The sequence below is a fragment of the Dermacentor silvarum genome, chromosome 8 (genome assembly GCF_013339745.2).
Source record: "Dermacentor silvarum isolate Dsil-2018 chromosome 8, BIME_Dsil_1.4, whole genome shotgun sequence".
In the NCBI taxonomy this organism is placed as follows: Eukaryota; Metazoa; Arthropoda; class Arachnida; order Ixodida; family Ixodidae; genus Dermacentor; species Dermacentor silvarum.
Genome location: NC_051161.1, coordinates 168,685,182 through 168,702,858, shown reverse-complemented (window position 1 = coordinate 168,702,858; position 17,677 = coordinate 168,685,182). Strand labels below are relative to the sequence as shown.

The 17,677-nt window shown below is 45.3% G+C and overlaps 1 protein-coding gene across 1 annotated transcript in view; it reads right to left on the bottom strand.

Moving 5' to 3' along the window:
* Positions 1 to 1,305: 1,305 nt before the first annotated feature.
* Positions 1,306 to 17,677, bottom strand: part of LOC125947482 (uncharacterized) — a 107,814-nt gene continuing 91,442 nt past the window's right edge. The window contains exon 4 of the mRNA XM_049672285.1: positions 1,306 to 1,557. Within this exon, the coding sequence (XP_049528242.1) occupies positions 1,390 to 1,557 (168 nt within the window). The 3' untranslated portion in view covers positions 1,306 to 1,389. The remainder of the gene's footprint in view (positions 1,558 to 17,677) is intronic.

The window sequence follows — 17,677 nt, the reverse complement described above, 5'->3', positions numbered from 1 at the left end:
GAACTATATACCGCTGCGCAAGGACATTGCCTGTGTAGGCCTCGTACCTTCGGCAGTGCTGCAACCACCTTGAAAGATGGAGTATAGTTGACATGTACATTTTGTCTGCTGTTTAAGTTTTGATTAGCTGCGCTGGGGTGCGCTTTAGCACGTACCACAGCCAATCAGCCTTTGAGCAGCAGACGAAATGGGCATGTCCACTAGGTGCACTTTTAGAGAATACCCCCCGTGATGTCTGAAACGCACTATATGCGTGCTACATACCACGCCATCCTATATGACATGCGGAAGATGCGGGTTATATTGCCAGACCATTTTATCACTAAAGTTGCTCATACTAGGTCTTACATTCTTGACAAAGTTATTTCTCGGAATTTTGAGAATGGCAGTCCAACGACTGCAACAAAGGTCAAGAAACAAAGTGCGACCACGCATGCCTTTTATCTTCATATTCTAAGAATTATATATTAAAAGTGCGAAACAAACAGAGCTGAAACCTGAAATATGTAATCTTATTGACGTGACTGTGCACGCCCTCCGCGATCAGCCCAGGAAAGAGGTTTGAAAGATACTCATCAAGAAAAAGTAGTGGTAAATTCGCTAAAAAAGACGTTGGCTTTAATTATTAAACACAACTGAAATTGTTCAATCACAGGCTTGAAACAGGGGACTCCTAGCACAGCGGCTTGTTTTTTCTTTGTCAGCTTATGTTTACTTGAATTCACCTTGCCACACTTCGTTTAGTAATCTAACATGTCACTATCGCGTTCATTGCTTCGCCCTTATGGTGAAAGTGCGATATTTTAATTTAAATTTTTTTTACTGCAGTTCGATTAACAAACAGGTACGATCATCTTTCCAAAAGAGACAGAAACACAGATATCAATAAGCACAATCACTGTAATGAAGACAAAATTTCTACAGAAAACACTGCGGCAATAGCAGATCGAGTGCAATTCGTCACAAAAGCAGTAAAGCGATACGTATACTCGTGAAGGGTAAAAGATTACACAACACCGTGCGTGAACTTCCCCAATATATTTTAATGCTGCTTATCATCTCGGCTTGCATATTCCATTTTGCTGCTCATATTGTTAGAGATGCACGGCAACAAAGCAGTTTAGAAGCAATGTATAGTATACTTTGGTAGATTAGTCCATGTGACGTCTACGAAAATGTGGAACTTACCTTGTGTTTTCAGTGACTGAATTGTCAAGGTTCTTGAAAGCGTGCGATAATATTTGTGAATTCTTATTCTCTAGACAAATTTCAACTTCCTTTCATCTATCCCGTTTATTACGCAGTACTCGCCATGTTTGTCTCAGCCAAAGCTTGAGGAACCGAATAGATGCAACACGGTGAAACAAGCGGGGACTCGTCAGCGGCACGTTATTTCCCGGATCGGCCATGCAGCTCTTTGGGACTGCTCCTGTAGAAATCTGCCAAGTTCAACTTGGGACAACTGGTGTCATTGCCGGGCATATACATCTCTATGTCGAAAAATGCAATGTTAAATTTCCAAGATGTTGATGTCGACCCGTTCTTTGGATTGACAAACTGAAAATAAATAAAGCAATACGTTAAAGACATGACCAAAAATAGATAGAGCACGTAGTATAGGCATTCGCCGAAGGTACAGTTTATTCAGCAAGCTTGCGGGACCTCTAAATTAAGATGCAGCTATGCGAGAGTGATGGGGAGAGCGGCCGGAGGTCGTCGAATCGAATGACGGCCACGGGAAGGCACGTTCACATTGACGGCGAAGCGCGACAGGGGCCTTCCGTGCGGCAATAAAAGGCTCAAAACCAGGCCAGGCTTCATCTGATTTCTGCCGAGCGAACAAACCGGCCGCTTTCAGGCAGCCAATCTGAATGCCAGGCGGAATGAGGCCCAGCGCTCGAAATAAACATTCGGCCTGGAGATGGCAAATGACGCTCAGCAAGCCCTCGTCGTGGTATTGTCGGTGCGTGCGTGTGTTCGGGCGTGGTTTCAGTGCACTTTTCTTTTACTGCGATAGCAATTATATGGACACTTCAAGTGGATTGCTGCCGTCGGCATCGCCGTCGTCGTCGCCGCGAGGTTCCGTATAAAGTCCAAGGGCGATACAAACGTCGCCGCGCGCTGTATGTCTGACTGAAAGCGCGCGCGGAAGCGCGCTTAAAATCGCTTAAACGGTGCTCTTAAAATCGCTTAAGAAATGCAAGCAATCACACTGCTAGCACAGGAAGGGCGAGTGAACACAATTTAATATGGTATTACATAAGCTGTCGCTAATTTCACTTGAAATGCTTGGTACATTTAAGGTAGAATCTACATATGTGATTTCATTGAGCAGCCTCTTCAAAACAATTCCTGCAATAATTTTTATAGTTCCCCTCATTATGTTTGTTTTTGTGATCCGAATACAGTGTTGTAGTTGCATATTTTGTGTATATATCCCTTTCATAAATCATAATAAAATTTAGTATGTCTTTAACATTGTAGCTTACTTGTGCTGTTATGTTTCATTACAAGCTGCAAAAATTTGAAAAAAAATGTGTAGGCCTCCCCACTTATCTAGCAAGCACACCTACAGGAAAGTATTCAGTCCTACACCTCAGTGCTACCTCTGGTGCTACCAAGTGAAGAGCAAATGCATATACAGGGTGTCCCAGCTAACTTTAGCCAGAATTTTGAAATATTTCGATGCATTCTAACGCGACCAAACCCATGTTGCTTACCATTGTATGGCGTAAGTCGCTATTTTTTGTAATCTCCTTAATTGCATAATTAATTAAGTATAATGAACCAACTTTTGAAGCAACAAAATTAGGAAAGAACAGTTGTTTGCAATACGTTTAATGAAACAGTTTCTAACTTTCTATTAAGTATTAGTATTTTCCCGCTTACTGCAGATGCCCTCAAAATACAAAAAATACCATCTGACATGGCCCCCTGTGCGCCGTGATTGCCGTGCCCCCAAACGCTCCGCGTACAAACGATAGCATTTAGCGGGGTGTTGCCGCTGAAAAGGCGGCGGGGCACCGACGCTGGCGTTGGCTGCGCGATTTACGCCAGCAAGCGTTATCGCTTGCGCTGCGATAACGCTTGCCCTGTGGCGTTTTAAGCGGCAGCACACCCTGCTAAATGTTATGTTCGTTTGTACGCGGAACGTTTGGGGGCACTGCAATCACGGCGCGCAAGCGAGCATGTCTCGTGGTATTTTTTTTTATTTCGCAGGCAAATGTAGTAAGAGGAAAAAAACTAATACTTAATAAATAGTAAGTTAGAAACTGTTTATACGGACGATTCGTAGACCACTCTACAACTTAATATTTTGAATTTCGTTTGCTTCGTTGGTTATTTAATATCAGCTAATTATGCAATTGACCTGAATACAAGAGAGTGTGATTTACTGCAAACAATAGCCTGCAACAAGTATTTGGTCGCGTCGTCTTAGTGTGCAGCAGCATATTTTTAACTCTGGCTAAAGTTAGCCGGGACATCCTGTATATGCCAGCGATAGTATGTGGGCAAGCCTTTCTGCTGGAGCCAGTGCATTTGCATTCAAAACATTTCAACTACCAGCGTAGTGCAGGATACGTGTCCACTTCGACAAAATGGAGCACTAGTGCAAATATCTGGGCGTACTTGTCCAAGGCAACAAGTGCGTCTACATTAAAAACATTTCAAGTACCAGCGACAGTTTCATTGCAAGAGGCACTGACTAATGTTAAGTGGTGCACTCCCAAGCTGTTCATCAATGTAATTCTGCCTGGACTGTGCGCCAAATACTTTTGGATGTGAAAGTTGGGATTCTATCATCGATCGTCATCTTCCTCGGCCGCCTTTTATATATGACGCGCTCCGTCGCGTGTCTCGTGCCTCGTGCTGCGAGCTGCGAGGTTATAAAAAAAGGGAGGAAAACAAAAGCTTCTTCTGCTCCTGCCATCGGTCTGAACGGTTCTTAGATCTTCCGCTCGCTGACACACATTGTTGTAGTGGACCTAAGCTCGGTCGCTATTACGTGGTGACCCGGACGTGATCGCACGGCGAGCACCCAGTCATGGACGATGCCACCAACGAGAGAACAACGACTAGCGCAGAGGGCCTCGCCACGATGGAGATTCACCTGCCGTCCTTTTGGCCACAAAATCCTGCAACCTGATTTACTCAGTTGGAGGCCATATTCGCCCTTCGGCATATTACATCGCAGCGCGCGTGGTTTCTCCATGCTGTCTCAGTACTCTCTACAGACAGAGGTGGTTGAGGAGTTTCAAGAAGTTGTGGACGCGCCCCACGACATCACACCCTATTACCACTTCAAATCGACGATGCAGGATCGCAAGTCCATGTCTGCACGCAGGCGGCTTCAGCAGCTTCTAAACCAACAGGATCTTGTCGAGCGTCGGAACTTCTATGCCGTATGCGGCGGCTTCTGAGTGACTAGGCTGGACGCAAACAGGCCGCTGCAGCGTTAACTGTTCCTTCAGCGCCTACCGCAGAATCGGGTGGTCGCCTTGGCTGCCACACAAGAAGACATGTCCCTCGACAATCATGCCGAGCTGGCGAACCGCATCGCTGACAATTGAGCAAGAGTTGCTGTAGCAGCAACGACCGTTCCGCTGTAGCACCTCGAAGATCGGCAGTCTCGCCTTCAGTAAAGACCTGAGTACCGTTCGGACCGATGGAAGAAGCAGAAGAAGCTCTCTCGTTCTTCCTAATTTTTAACCTTGCAGCACGAGACACGCGCCGGATTTCGCCGTATACAGACTCGACAAGGGGACAGCGCGAAAAGACTAAGGACGAGAAGGGGAACACACATCAGCTCTGGTGTGTGTTCCTGTTTTTGTCCTTTGTCTTTTCGGGCTGTTCCGCTGTCGAGTATGCACCGACTGGCCCAAGCCTCTAGTTTCACTTAACTTGGGCCAAACTTCGAAAATGTGAAAGGCGACGTAGCTGGAGAGAACCAAGATAATGTTTGCCGTCGCTTAGAGATACTCAGATTATAGTTTGCATTGCACCTAATTATATAATTGGTCTACATATATTAATTAACTTCTCAGTTACAGTTAAGTGCCAATGAGATAAGTGTCAAAATACACGCAAACTGGCTCGAGCGGCCAGTCGCGCGGCAGTTCTGACTGTGTTCGGGGGCTTCTATCACATTCGGAAAAACGCTTTTAAATAGCAGGTATTGAGCAACAGAAAGCCGTACCGGGAGGCTTTCATGTTGCTCTTCAAGTTTCGAATTGACATTTATTGAAGTTGAAGAATTAATGAGCACGAATTACCTAATTAGGTGGTATTAAAAATAATCTGAATATCTCTAAGCGGCGACAAACATTGCCTTGGTTCTGTCCAGCTACGTGACATTTGCATATTTAATGTTTGGGCCAAGTTGCGTGAAACACCCTGTATAAAAAGCGGCTGAGGAAGATGACGATGGCTGCTAGAGGGTAAACACGTAATTTTGGGCTAGTTGGTTCTTCATCATCAAGTAAAAAAACAGGGCCAGAATATGCACAGGACCAAACGACAAGTAACAGGACAGACACGGGGCGCACTAACAACTGTAGGTTTATCCACAAAAGGCGCAGAATGTGTATACCGGCTGAGCATGAATAAGCACAACAAGGAAACTGTCACTTGCATCACATGGCCAAACCTACTGCGCGCGAAATGCGGTTCTTGTAAGGAATCTGACATCCTTATCCGAGAGTATGACGGAGGGCATGCTAACACAAGACTCATCCAGCTTTTTATCTCCAGGGCTTCAACAATCTCCCTTGTTAGTCTGTCTGCCGATTTGAACATGATGCTAGTCTTTGCCATTAATGCAGCGCAGCCGCAGTCCCTACAATGAATACCTAGATTTCCTGATATTGTCTTTGTTGTGTTGTACTTATGTTCTTTCAATCTCTTATTTAGCACCTTCCTGTTTGGCCTATGTAAGACGCACCGCATTCCAAAGGAATTGAATAGACCGCGTTTTTCGCGGAGTGCACAGCCTTATCTCGATGATTCGTGGTATGTACAGATGCATTGCTTCCTTCATTAACCGCTCTGAACATTTTTGCGAGCTTTTCCGGTGCGGTAAAAACAACTTTTACTCCCGCCCTTTCCGCTACTTTCTTCAGGTTATGCGAAATAGAATGTATGTAGGGAATGGCGGACGCATTCTTCGGGCCTTGTGCTCCCGCCTGGTTGGCGTTAGTGCCTTGCTTCTTCAGTATGAGTATCTTTTCTGCAACTCCAGAGAGCAATGTTCGCGGATACCCCGCTTCAGTTAGGCGACGTACTTGCTCGTCGCATGCTTCAGGCATGCAGGCATTTTCAGGCATGCCTGACACCGGCAAAAAATATTGCCGAGAGCTAGTGGGGCTATACTATAGTTCAGGTGCAACCAAACTAGGCAGGCCCACTAAGCTTCATCAAAGTCACTCCCTCACCAGAACAGGAATTGGCCTCCCTGGTGCAGTATTCGGCCACTACCTCCCTCATGACTCCGACAATTAACCCATGGCCCTCAGTCCCCAGTGGCTGCGGAGCACCTGACCAAGGCGGCGGTCAGACCTGTGACCTGGCAGAGGGTGCTAAGAATCTTTGGGTCCGGACAGGCCGCCAATGGAAACTGAACCTCGCAACGTTCAACACGCGTACCCTCTCGAGTGAGGCTAGCTTACCAGGACTATTTGAGGAATTATCAGGCATTGCCTGGGATATTATTGGCCTTAGTGAGGTTAGAAGAACTGGTGAGGCTTACACAGTCCAGACTAACGGCCACGTCCTCTGCTACAGAGGTCTTCCAGATAAGAGAGAATCCGGGGTGGGATTTCTAGTTCATAGCTGGCAACATTGATGAATTCTACAGCATTAGTGAGATGGTAGCAGTAGTCGTAATAAAGCTGAATAGGAGGTACGAAATGAAGGTAGTACAAGCCTACGCCCCAACTTCCAGTCACGATGATGAAGAAATAGAACAGTTTTATGAAGATATTAAATTAGCAATGAGAAAGGTGCAAACTCAGTATACTGTAGTCATGGGCGACTTTAATGCGAAAGTGGGGAGAAAGCAGGTTGACGAGCAAGCAATTGGCAACTACGGCATCGATTCTAGGAATGCAAGAGAAAAGTTGTTGGTTGAATTCGCGCAGAGTACTAGGCTTCAAATAATGCATACCTTCTTCAGGAAGCGCAGCATCAGGAAGTGGACCTGGAAAAGTCCTAATTGAGAAACATTGAATGAAATAGATTTCATACTCTCTGACGATCCCAGGATAGTGCAGCATGTAGAAGGGTTAGGTAAGGTAAAGTGCAGTGACCATAGGTTAGTGAGGTCTAGGATTTCTCTAAATTTGAAGAGAGAAAGAGTGAAATTAGTCAAGAGGAAATAGGCGAACCTAGACGCAGTAAGGGTGAAAGCGGACCAATTCAGGCTGGTGCTCGCAAACAAATATGCAGCGTTAGAACTGGAAGATTAAGATAACATAGAGGTAATGAACGAAACCGTAACTAGGACGATTTCAGAAGCAGCAATTGAAGTGGGAGTAAGGCACCAAGGAAACCAGTAGGGAAGCTATCCCAAGAAACAAAGGACCTAATAAAGAAACGACAAAACATGAAAGTTTTCAACTCAAGAAATCAGATAGAATTCCCTGAACTGTCAAAACTAATCAGGGATATTAGAAATTATAACGTGGGAAATATTGAGGAAGCCGAAAATTATGGACGCAGCATGAAATCAGTAAGAAGAAAGCTTGGCATGGGGCAATCAAGATGTATGCACTGAAAGATAAGCATGGTAATATCATCAGCAATTTATATGACATAGTAAAAAGCAGGGGAAGAAAATATATACTGACCTGTACAATTCCCAAAGCAGCCAAATTACTTTCGTTCGAAATAGTGATAAACATGATACAGAAGCTCCTTCTATAACTAGCGATGAAGTTAGAAGGGCCTCGAAAGACATGACCAGGGGAAAATCGGCCGGAGAAGATGGAATAACCGTAGATTTAATCAAAGATGGAGGAGATATCATGCTTGAAAAGCTTGCGGCCCTTTATACGCAATACCTCACAACTTCAAGTGTACCAGAGAGCTGGAAGAACGCCAACATTATACTTATCCATAAGAAGGGAGACGTTAAAGAATTGAAGAATTACAGACCCATTAGCTTGCTTTCAGTAATGTATAAAATATTCACCAAGATAATTTCCAATAGAATCAGGGCAACACTTGACTGCAGCCAACCAAGAGAACAGGCTGGCTTCAGGAAGGGATATTCTACGATGGATCATATCCATGTCATAAATCAGGTAATCGAGAAATCTTTGGTGTACAACCAACCTCTCCATATGGCTTTCATAGATTATGAAAAGGCATTTGATTCAGTAGAGATACCAGCAGTCATGGAGACATTTGGTAATCAAGGAGTACAGGAGGCGTACGTGAATATCTTAGCAAACATCTACAAGGATTCCACAGCTACCTTGGTTGTCCACAACAAAAGTAGAAAGTTACCTATCAAGAAAGGGGTCAGGCAAGGAGACACAATCTCCCGAATGCTATTCACTGCTTGCTTAGAAGAATTATTCAAGCTCTTGGACTAGGAAGGCTTAGGAGTGAGGATCGACGGCGAATATCTCAGCAACTTTCGGTATGGAGATGACATTGTCCTATTCAGCAACTATGGAGACGAATTACAACGAATCATTCAGGACCTTAATAGAGAAAGTGTAAGAATTGGGTTGAAGATTAATATGCAGAAGACAAAGATAATGTTCAATAGCCTGGCAAGGGAACAAGAATTCAGGATCGCCAGTCAGCCTCTAGAGTCTGTAAAGAAGTACGTTTATCTAGGTCAATTACTCACAGGGGGCTCTGATCATGAGAAAGAAATTTACAGAAGAATAAAATTTGGTTGGAGTGCATATGGCAGGCATTGCCATATCCTGACTGGGAACTTACCACTGTCGTTGAAAAGAAAAGTTTACAATCATTGCATTCTACCAGTGCTAACATATGGGGCAGAAACTTCGAGGTTAACAAAGAAGTTCGAGAACAAGTTAAGGACCACACAAAGAGCGATGAAACGGAAAATTTTAGGACTGACGTTAAGAGACAGGAAGAGAGCGGTGTGGATCAGAGAACAAACGGGGATAGACGATATTCTAGTTGACATTAAGCGGAAGAAATGGAGCTGGGCAGGCCATGTAATGCGTAGGATGGATAACCGGTGGACCATTTGGGTTACAGAATGGATACCAAGAGAAGGGAAGCGCAGTCAAGGACGGCAGAAAACCAGGTTAGATTTATTTATTTATTTACATATACTGCAGCCCTATATATGGCTATAGCAGGAGTGGGAACATTATACATTGCTACAAAATAACAAACACACATACACAAAAAAATGAAAAAAGAAAGCGCTTTACATGTTACCGAGCTGCTTAGTGGTGGTAGCTATAAAATCTTTTAGTGATAGTGAACGAATGTCGCCGGGGAGAGAATTACACAGCTGAATTGTACGTGGGAAAAAACTGTATTTGAATATGTTAGTACGGGCAAAGATAGGTGATATGTTCAAGGCGTGGGAGCTACGGGTACAACTTGCGTTTGTAAATGTGATGTAGTTACAATCAGAAAGACCACAAGTGGAGTTAATATTTGCATATAAAAGTTTTAAGGCTTCGATGAGATACCGTGAAAGTAATGGCTCGATGTTCAAAGATTGTTGAGCCTGTGTTGGCGAGAAATTGCGGCTGTAATTTTGGCAAATGAAACGAATAGATTTACGTTGAACATTACTGAGCGAAATTATTTCACAGTGTTTGTAGGGAAACCAGACAACAGATGCATATTCTAGGACAGGGCGAATTAACGTTTTATATAATAACAGTTTAGTATCGCGAGGGGTCTTAGATAAAGTGCGGCGCAAATAACCTAATTTTTTAGGGTTTTCCCATTTATATATTCGATGTGTTTAGACCATGAAAGATGCTCTGTTAGAATGACTCCTAAGTATTTATATTGAGAAACTCTTTTAAGTGGGATGCCATCCAAAGAATAATCGAATGAGAGGGAGCTCTGTCTATTGGCAAATGACATCACGACTGTTTTATTACAGTTGATGTTCATTTGCCACGTTTTGCACCAAGTGCAGAAAGACATAAGGGACTGTGCAAGACGGTGATGGTCATCACTGGAGTTAATAGATTAGTATAATACACAGTCATCTGCATAAAGTCTGATTTTAGTTGAGGTGTTACAAGGCAAATCATTAATATATATGAGAAATAATAGAGGGCCTAATACGGATCCCTGAGGAACGCCAGATGTGACGTCAACAGTTGATTCCACTGAATTAAAAGAAACAAATTGAAAGCGACATTGAAGGAAACTGGCTATCCAAGAAACAAGACGGGGATTGTTGAACATGGCGTTTAGTTTTACCAGTAGTTTAGAATGAATCACAGGGTCAAAAGCTTTAGAAAAGTCAATAAAGATGGCATCCACTTGTTTACCTACGTCTAGGTTAGAAGCGACGTCATGAAAAAAATGGACTAATTGCGTTACAGTGCTATAGCCACGACGTAAGCCATGCTGAGCAGATGTTAGAACGTCATTAGAGTCTAGGAATTCGATTATGTGTTTGTAAATAATATGTTCTAACATCTTGAAAGACTGGGCTGTGAGAGAAATCGGCCTGTAGTTACAGAGAAGTTGTTTAACACTGATTTATACAAAGGCAGGACTTTGGCTATTTTCCATTTAGTTGGTACTTCACCGGAGTCTAAGGATTTTTGGAAGATTACGCTCAGGTACTGAGCTGTCCATAGGGAGTATCTAACAAGGAAAGAATTCGGGATACCATCTGAACCGGTACACTCTTTAGTGTCGAGACTCAAGATCAGGTTTAAGACACCATCAGAATTTATTACGATATCACTTAGTTTATTGGATTGTGTGTCATAATTAAACTTTGGGACTACATGGTTATCGACAGTGAAAACAGATTGGAAGTAAGAGTTAAAAGCATTCGAAATTACGATGGGGTCGTTAGTAACAGCGTCATTTATCTTGAACGAGGTACTGCTCGTCGCACTAGGTAAGATTGATGTCCAGAACCTGCCAGGATTTCATTCAAGAAGTATCGGAAGTTGCACTGAAAAATAGAAATCTTTAGTACGGGTACGAAGTTCCTCCTTGGCTTGTTGGAAAGGAGCGCGAAGCTCAAGATTAGATTGCTTTGATTTACGTAGTCTACCGACACGGCGTGACAGGTGCAAGATATCCCTGTTAATCCAAGGAAGCTTATTATTTATCTTTTTTGTTTTTGATGGAACGTAGTGTTTGATGCAAGATTTCACCAAAGACCCAAAGCAATCAACAAGACTGTCAACATGACTTTCGGTACTGAGTGAGAAAAAATTGTCAATCTGCCAGAGTATCAGTGATAGACGTATCGTCAGCCTTGTTAAAATCGCGAACTGTGGAATAACTAAAGCGTTTATGCGGGTTAGGGCAGTTAATGTGTACGAGAACTGCGTTATGGTCCGAGATTCCTTCCACGATATTGGACTTAAAACCTAGATGAGCAACACTATCAGTGATAAAAACTAACTCAAGCATGGAGTTCAGCTGCGTATTCTTATCCAGTAATTGAATCAGGTTATGTGACAAAGAAAATGTAATTAATTCTCTACAAATAGAGGCATTAGAGGCGGAATATGAGAGCGAAGGCCAGTGAATGCCGGGAACGTTAAAGTCACCAAGAACGATTAAGTTAGAATTGTCGAGGCTATGGTCATGAATGAAATGCGAAATATTATCGAACAAGTCACTAGGACTATCAGGGGGGCGATAAAAACCACAAATTGCTAAATTCTGATTATGCACTAGTAACTTGCACCAAACCGATTCCACATTAGGAGGACCTGTTAAAATCGTAAAGTTAAAATTGGAACGTAAAAGCAGTGCAACACCACCACCTTTCTTATTCCGACGGTCACACCGGACAGCAATGTAACCAGCAGGCGTGAATTCTGAATCGCGAATGTCTTCGTAAAGCAATGTCTCTGTGATGCAAATAACATGAGGAGAACATGAAGAAACGAGCGAAAGAAACTGTGGAAATTTGTTGGTTATGCTTCTGGCATTAAAATTCAAAAGCGCGAGATCAGTGGCAGAATGATCGAAATGTCAACCTAACGATGAAGATGCCTTTGAAAATTTTGCGCTAGAATCAAAACCAGGAGCTATTACTAAACTATTGGAGGCAGTGTCCTAGTTATGACGTACATTATCAATAAATAAATGATCAAACCTCACTTTAATAACCGAGCCATTATTCCACTGCTCAACCGAAGCTTCCCACAGCTTTTTGCGAACTGCGCGTACTATGGCCGAAAAATCTTTGGAAAGTTTCATGCCAGAATTTTTCAGCTTATAAGCGTTTCAGCACTACTAGTTTATCGCTGAAATCAAGCAACCTTAGAATGATAGGGCGAGAATGGCCAGGGCACATTCTGCCTAATCTATGGAAGCGTTCAATACGCGGAAAGTCAAGGGAAAGTCTTTTGAACCCGTTCGCAACCTTGTAGTGCAGTGTGTCACGATTGTCGTCGTTATCTTCAGGTACGCCATGAAAAATTATGTTATTTCTTCGTGACCGGTTTTCACGATCGTCATATTTGGCAGTCGGTTCGGTCACCATGCGCTTTAGACAGACAGCCTCAGAACGAAGCTGATCAGAATCTTCTTCGGACAGTGCCTTCGAACATGAGTTTTCGAGAGCAGCCACACGCAATTCCAAAGCATCGAAACGTGTATTCACAGCTTTTTTTTGGATGATGAAGTTAGGAAATTCGCAGGCGCAAGTTGGATTAAGCTAGCGCAAGACAAGGGTAATTGGAGATCGCAGGGAAAGGCCTTCGTCCTGCAGTGGAGATAAATATAGGCTGATGATAATGATGATGAGTAGTAGGGATAGTAGTTTTATCGGCTTCATAAACTTGACACATTCACTTACTAACTGAATTAACAAGCGTGGTGTCAGCGCGCTCAAGCAAACATGAATAGACTCGATGACCACATACAACCACTGTCAAAACCCGGGCGTGGGGAAGCGCGGCCACCGTAGCGAGTGAAGGTTCGTGCGGTCTATCGCTTCAGCGGAAACTGAGCGGCGTACGCACAGCGCATACAAAGGTCAGAGCCGTGTGGCGATCGCTTTCAAGATACGATGCGCGCGACAACACCGACAGCTGGCACAGGCGAAAAGTACAAGAACGCATTTGTTGGCAAAGTAAATGCCGCCCCCCCCCCTTCCTCCCTCGCGCTCTGCCATCCCGCTTTTCTCCGTTCGCGGGGGAAATTACGTGGCCAGTTCCCCTTGCGCCCGGTTGCAAGATACGCATTCGGTGCCACAACACAGCGTCGGCCCCCTCCCTCTCTCCCTCCCTTACCCCCACGGCCTTTTGCGCGACTGCTGCCGCGTTTTCTCCCCGCTGTGCGCTCGCTCTCCGTGAAGGCGCGCGTCCCCCGCGCGCATTCACTCGCACATATGGCGCGCGGCGACGATTTTATCGCCATTGGACTTTATACGGAACCTCACGGCGACGCCGACGGCAAACATCCGCTTGAAGTGTCCTTATAATTGCTATCACAATAAAAAGCAGGGAAGCGATTCATACGACGTGAGCTGATCTCTTAGTCATAGGTAGAGGTAAAGGTAGATATTGACAAAAAAGAGAATAATGAAGTGTATACAAAAATTCCAGATAAAAACATGTATAACATATCTGAATAAATCACACAGGCCAAGTGACTATTTGTCACCGCCCCGTTTCATAGCGGAGGCCAATAAATCATCATCATCATCAGGGCTAGATCCACTAAACTTAAATGCCCATGTTAGTGGACTGATCGACAGCAGTCGGCGGAGTGTAATTGGTAGTGCAACGGATGTGTAATGCGGAGGTTGTAGATGCGGCTCCCGCCGGCCGCAAAGTTACCTTTTCGTCAACTCTGATTCGATTTTCTTTAATATTCGTGGATTTGAACATCATGCGCGTACGGCACGCAATCGAATTACAGAAGGTTCGGCGAGAACACACAACGTGTCATGCAGTTGCGCCTAGAGCTGAGAGATAAGTGGATAGTGGGGAAAATGCAGTACCAGGAAAAAGAATAAACAAGTGCGCGTATATATATATATATATATATATATATATATATACGCACTTGTTTATCCTTTTTGTCGTGTATATATATATATATATATATATATATATATATATATATATATCCGAAACGCCGTTCAGAATCCGATTCAATAATCATCGTTCTCACTCAAAGCATCTCCCACACCTTCCGCTATCAAAACACCTGTGCTTTACTGGGCACACTTTTGGCAGTATCAGAGTGGCTATATTGGAATCTGGTTTTCCTTCCCACCACGATCGTTTAGTCCGCGAATCTTAGCTGATATACAAGTTCAACGCCCTTTCTTGTGGTATTAACGAAAACATCGGAAAACTAACCTGCATCAGCAACTCACATTGAACAGTTCTTATGTATATATATATTGCTTGTGTACGTGCTCACTGTGGCTGCTTATACGAGGTTTTCTAAATTGAAAGCTTGTGTTTGTGCCCGGTGACTGGCAGCTACGGCTATGACATTCTCTGCATGGGTCACGTGTTGACTGACTATTGTATAATTGCAGCACTGGGAAGTTATTACCTTTTGTGAATACATGATACACAGGTTTTTGTCCACGTGTGCATTGTTAAATCTGTCCACGGGCGCATTTTTTAATCCTGCTTTCTGCCACAGGGCGGAAGACAGCACTCGCGTTCATGTTATACACTCGTGCGCAGCTTGTACTTTTTTAACACCGCATGATTATGTGATTATATGTGGTGATGATTTCCATCTATATATATATACTGTGAATTTTAGAACTGCCCGGCCATTTTTTTTCAATTTTTTTTCATTTTGTCACCGTACTGTGACGGGTTTGATTGTGCGCATGTCGTGTGGGACAACGCGATAAGTGTCTCGTGTCTCTATATATACCTGTAACACAACCACACTTGTATTCACTCCGACGAAGGCTGGTCCTCCGGCCGAAATGTCCGTCAGTAAATATGCCATAAACGTTCGTCTTTTTTCCCTTTTTTGAAAAACATATATAGGCGCACTTGTTTATCCTTTTTCCTGGTACTGTATTTTCCCCGCTATCCACTTAAATTTATTATATATTGTCACAGTATGTACTGTGGGAAGAAGAGGACATGGTTGGTGCCCTGCGAGATGACAAAGATTATGGGTTTCGCTTCTCTGCGCAGCCATTAAAACCCATCTGTAAATACCAGTACGCTTCTTCCTTCCCGTAACATTATTGGTGGACGTGCGGGGTAGTCACTTGCGCAAGACGGAGCTCAGCAGCGAACGTAACCTGGCCGCCATGTCATCCGAAGGGGAGTCTTCAACCGCGGCCCCGTCGACGCCACCGACGGTTATCCTAACCCAGCCCCGCGACCCTGGCATGTTTTCTGGGATTGACAACGTTGACGTCGATGACTGGTCGGTAGATTACGAACGGGTCTGCGCCAACAACAGGTGGGATAACATGCTTATGCTGGCCAACGTCATATACTACCTCAAAAAAAAAACACCGGCACGGGTCTGGTTCGAGACACATGAGGAAGAGATTACCAGTTGGGAGCAATGCAAACAGAAGCTTCGTGATTTGTTCGGCAAGCCCATCGGCCGCCAACGTGCTGCTCAGAAGGACCTTGGGACCCGTGCACAGACGTCCACTGAATCTTACGTGGCGTACATCCAGGACGTCTTGGCTCTTTGCCGCAAGGTGGATAAAAACATGACAGAGGCAGACAAGGTCAGTCACGTTTTAAAAGGCATAGCGGACGACGCGTTTAAGCTTCTCGTGTATAAGAACATTACAAATGTCAATGAGATCATTAATGAATGTCCCCGCATAGCTCAGCAGTTCACGCGTCTACCCAACACAACTGCTTCATCGACGTGTGAAGTCCTTCGCCTTCCGCGTGAGCCCACCCCCTCCGAGAACGTCATACGTATAGTTCGACGAGAAATTGAAGCAGCGTCTCCTGCCACACAAGTGACGCAGTGCTTTGACGATTCCCGGCCGCTCGTGTCCCTCATTCAATCGGTCGTTCGCCAAGAACTTTCCAATGTGGGTCTCCAATTCATCTACTCCACCAACCGTCCTGACTTCGCTTCGTCTGCTGCCTCTGCCCCTGTTCACCGGAACTAGTGCGGTCCTTACCCGAGCTATCGCAACCCGGCCGCATGGCGCACACATGATGATCGACCCATCTGCTTCTATTGTGGACGTGTGGGCCACCTCTCTCGCCACTGCCTAAGTTCCTGGCCGGACCTCTCTCGACCAAGCTTTCCCGCCTACCGCCGCTCCCCACAGAATCCTCGGCCGCCTGTGGTTATCCTCCACCGAGTTCGAAGATGCACCTGAGAACGCTCGAGTCACTGCGACTAACCGCTCATCATCACCGCACAGTAGCCGCTCCCGTTCACCCCAGCTGCGTCGTTCCCCATCCCCTGCTTACCGTCGACGCTCTCCGACGGGAAACTGACTGGGGCAGCTCCGGGAGGTGACGCTGCTCTAGCACCCCGGCCTGAAATTCCTCTGTTGACCCTGCCTACTGATCGGAACCTTCTGGACGTGGATGTGGATGGTTTGCCTGTTACAGCACTCGTCGACACTGGGGCGCAAGTTTCCATCATGAGTGCTGACCTGCGAACGCGTCTGAAGAAAGTCCTTGCTCCTGCTCCGACTCGACTGCTACAGGTCGCCGACGGTGGAACTCCAGCTGTGCTCGGAATGTGTGCTGCACGTGTCAGTGTCACCGGCCGCCACACGTCCGTTTTGTTTAGTGTGCTCGAACGCTGCCCCCACGATGTGATCCTCGGCCTAGATTTTCTGACCACGCATTCCGCTCTGATTGACTGTTCAGTCGGTGTTGTCCAACTTGACCTACCCCTTTCCATTGACGTTCCTGGTCAAGCCCCAACCCAGCCTTGTTCTGCGGATTTTATTCGTCTTCTTCCCCAAGCAGCAACCTGCATCACCGTTTTCGCCTCTCCACCTGTTCCTGACGGTGACTATGTCCTCACTCCCGCGACTTCACTCCTGCTTTCCCACAATGTCTCCTTCCCACACACCGTCATTTCTGTAGCGGCCAATCAGACCTAGTCTTCCCATCCTCAATTTCGGCCAGTGCCCTCAGGTACTTCCTCGAGGGATGTCGCTTGCCACGTTGTCACCGTCCCGCGAGTGCCATATTGCAGCTCTATCTGTTGCGACATCTTCGACCAGTGCTCGTTCTGCGTCTTCTGCATCTGCCCCCGCCGACGACATTGCAAAGATGATTGCGGCGGACCTCGACCCCAATCCGCCGCAGAGCTCCGTGACCTCCTCCAGTCCTACGCTGACATTTTCGACCTGAACGTTCGCTCTTTGGGTCAAACTACGGTTGTGAAGCATCGTATAAATACCGGTGATGCGGCACCTGTACGCCGTCGCCCATACCTGGTGTCGCCCTCTGAGCGACAAGTTATCCAGAGCGAAGTTGACAAAGGGCTTGCCAAAGGGATTATTGAACACTCTTCCAGCCCGTGGGCT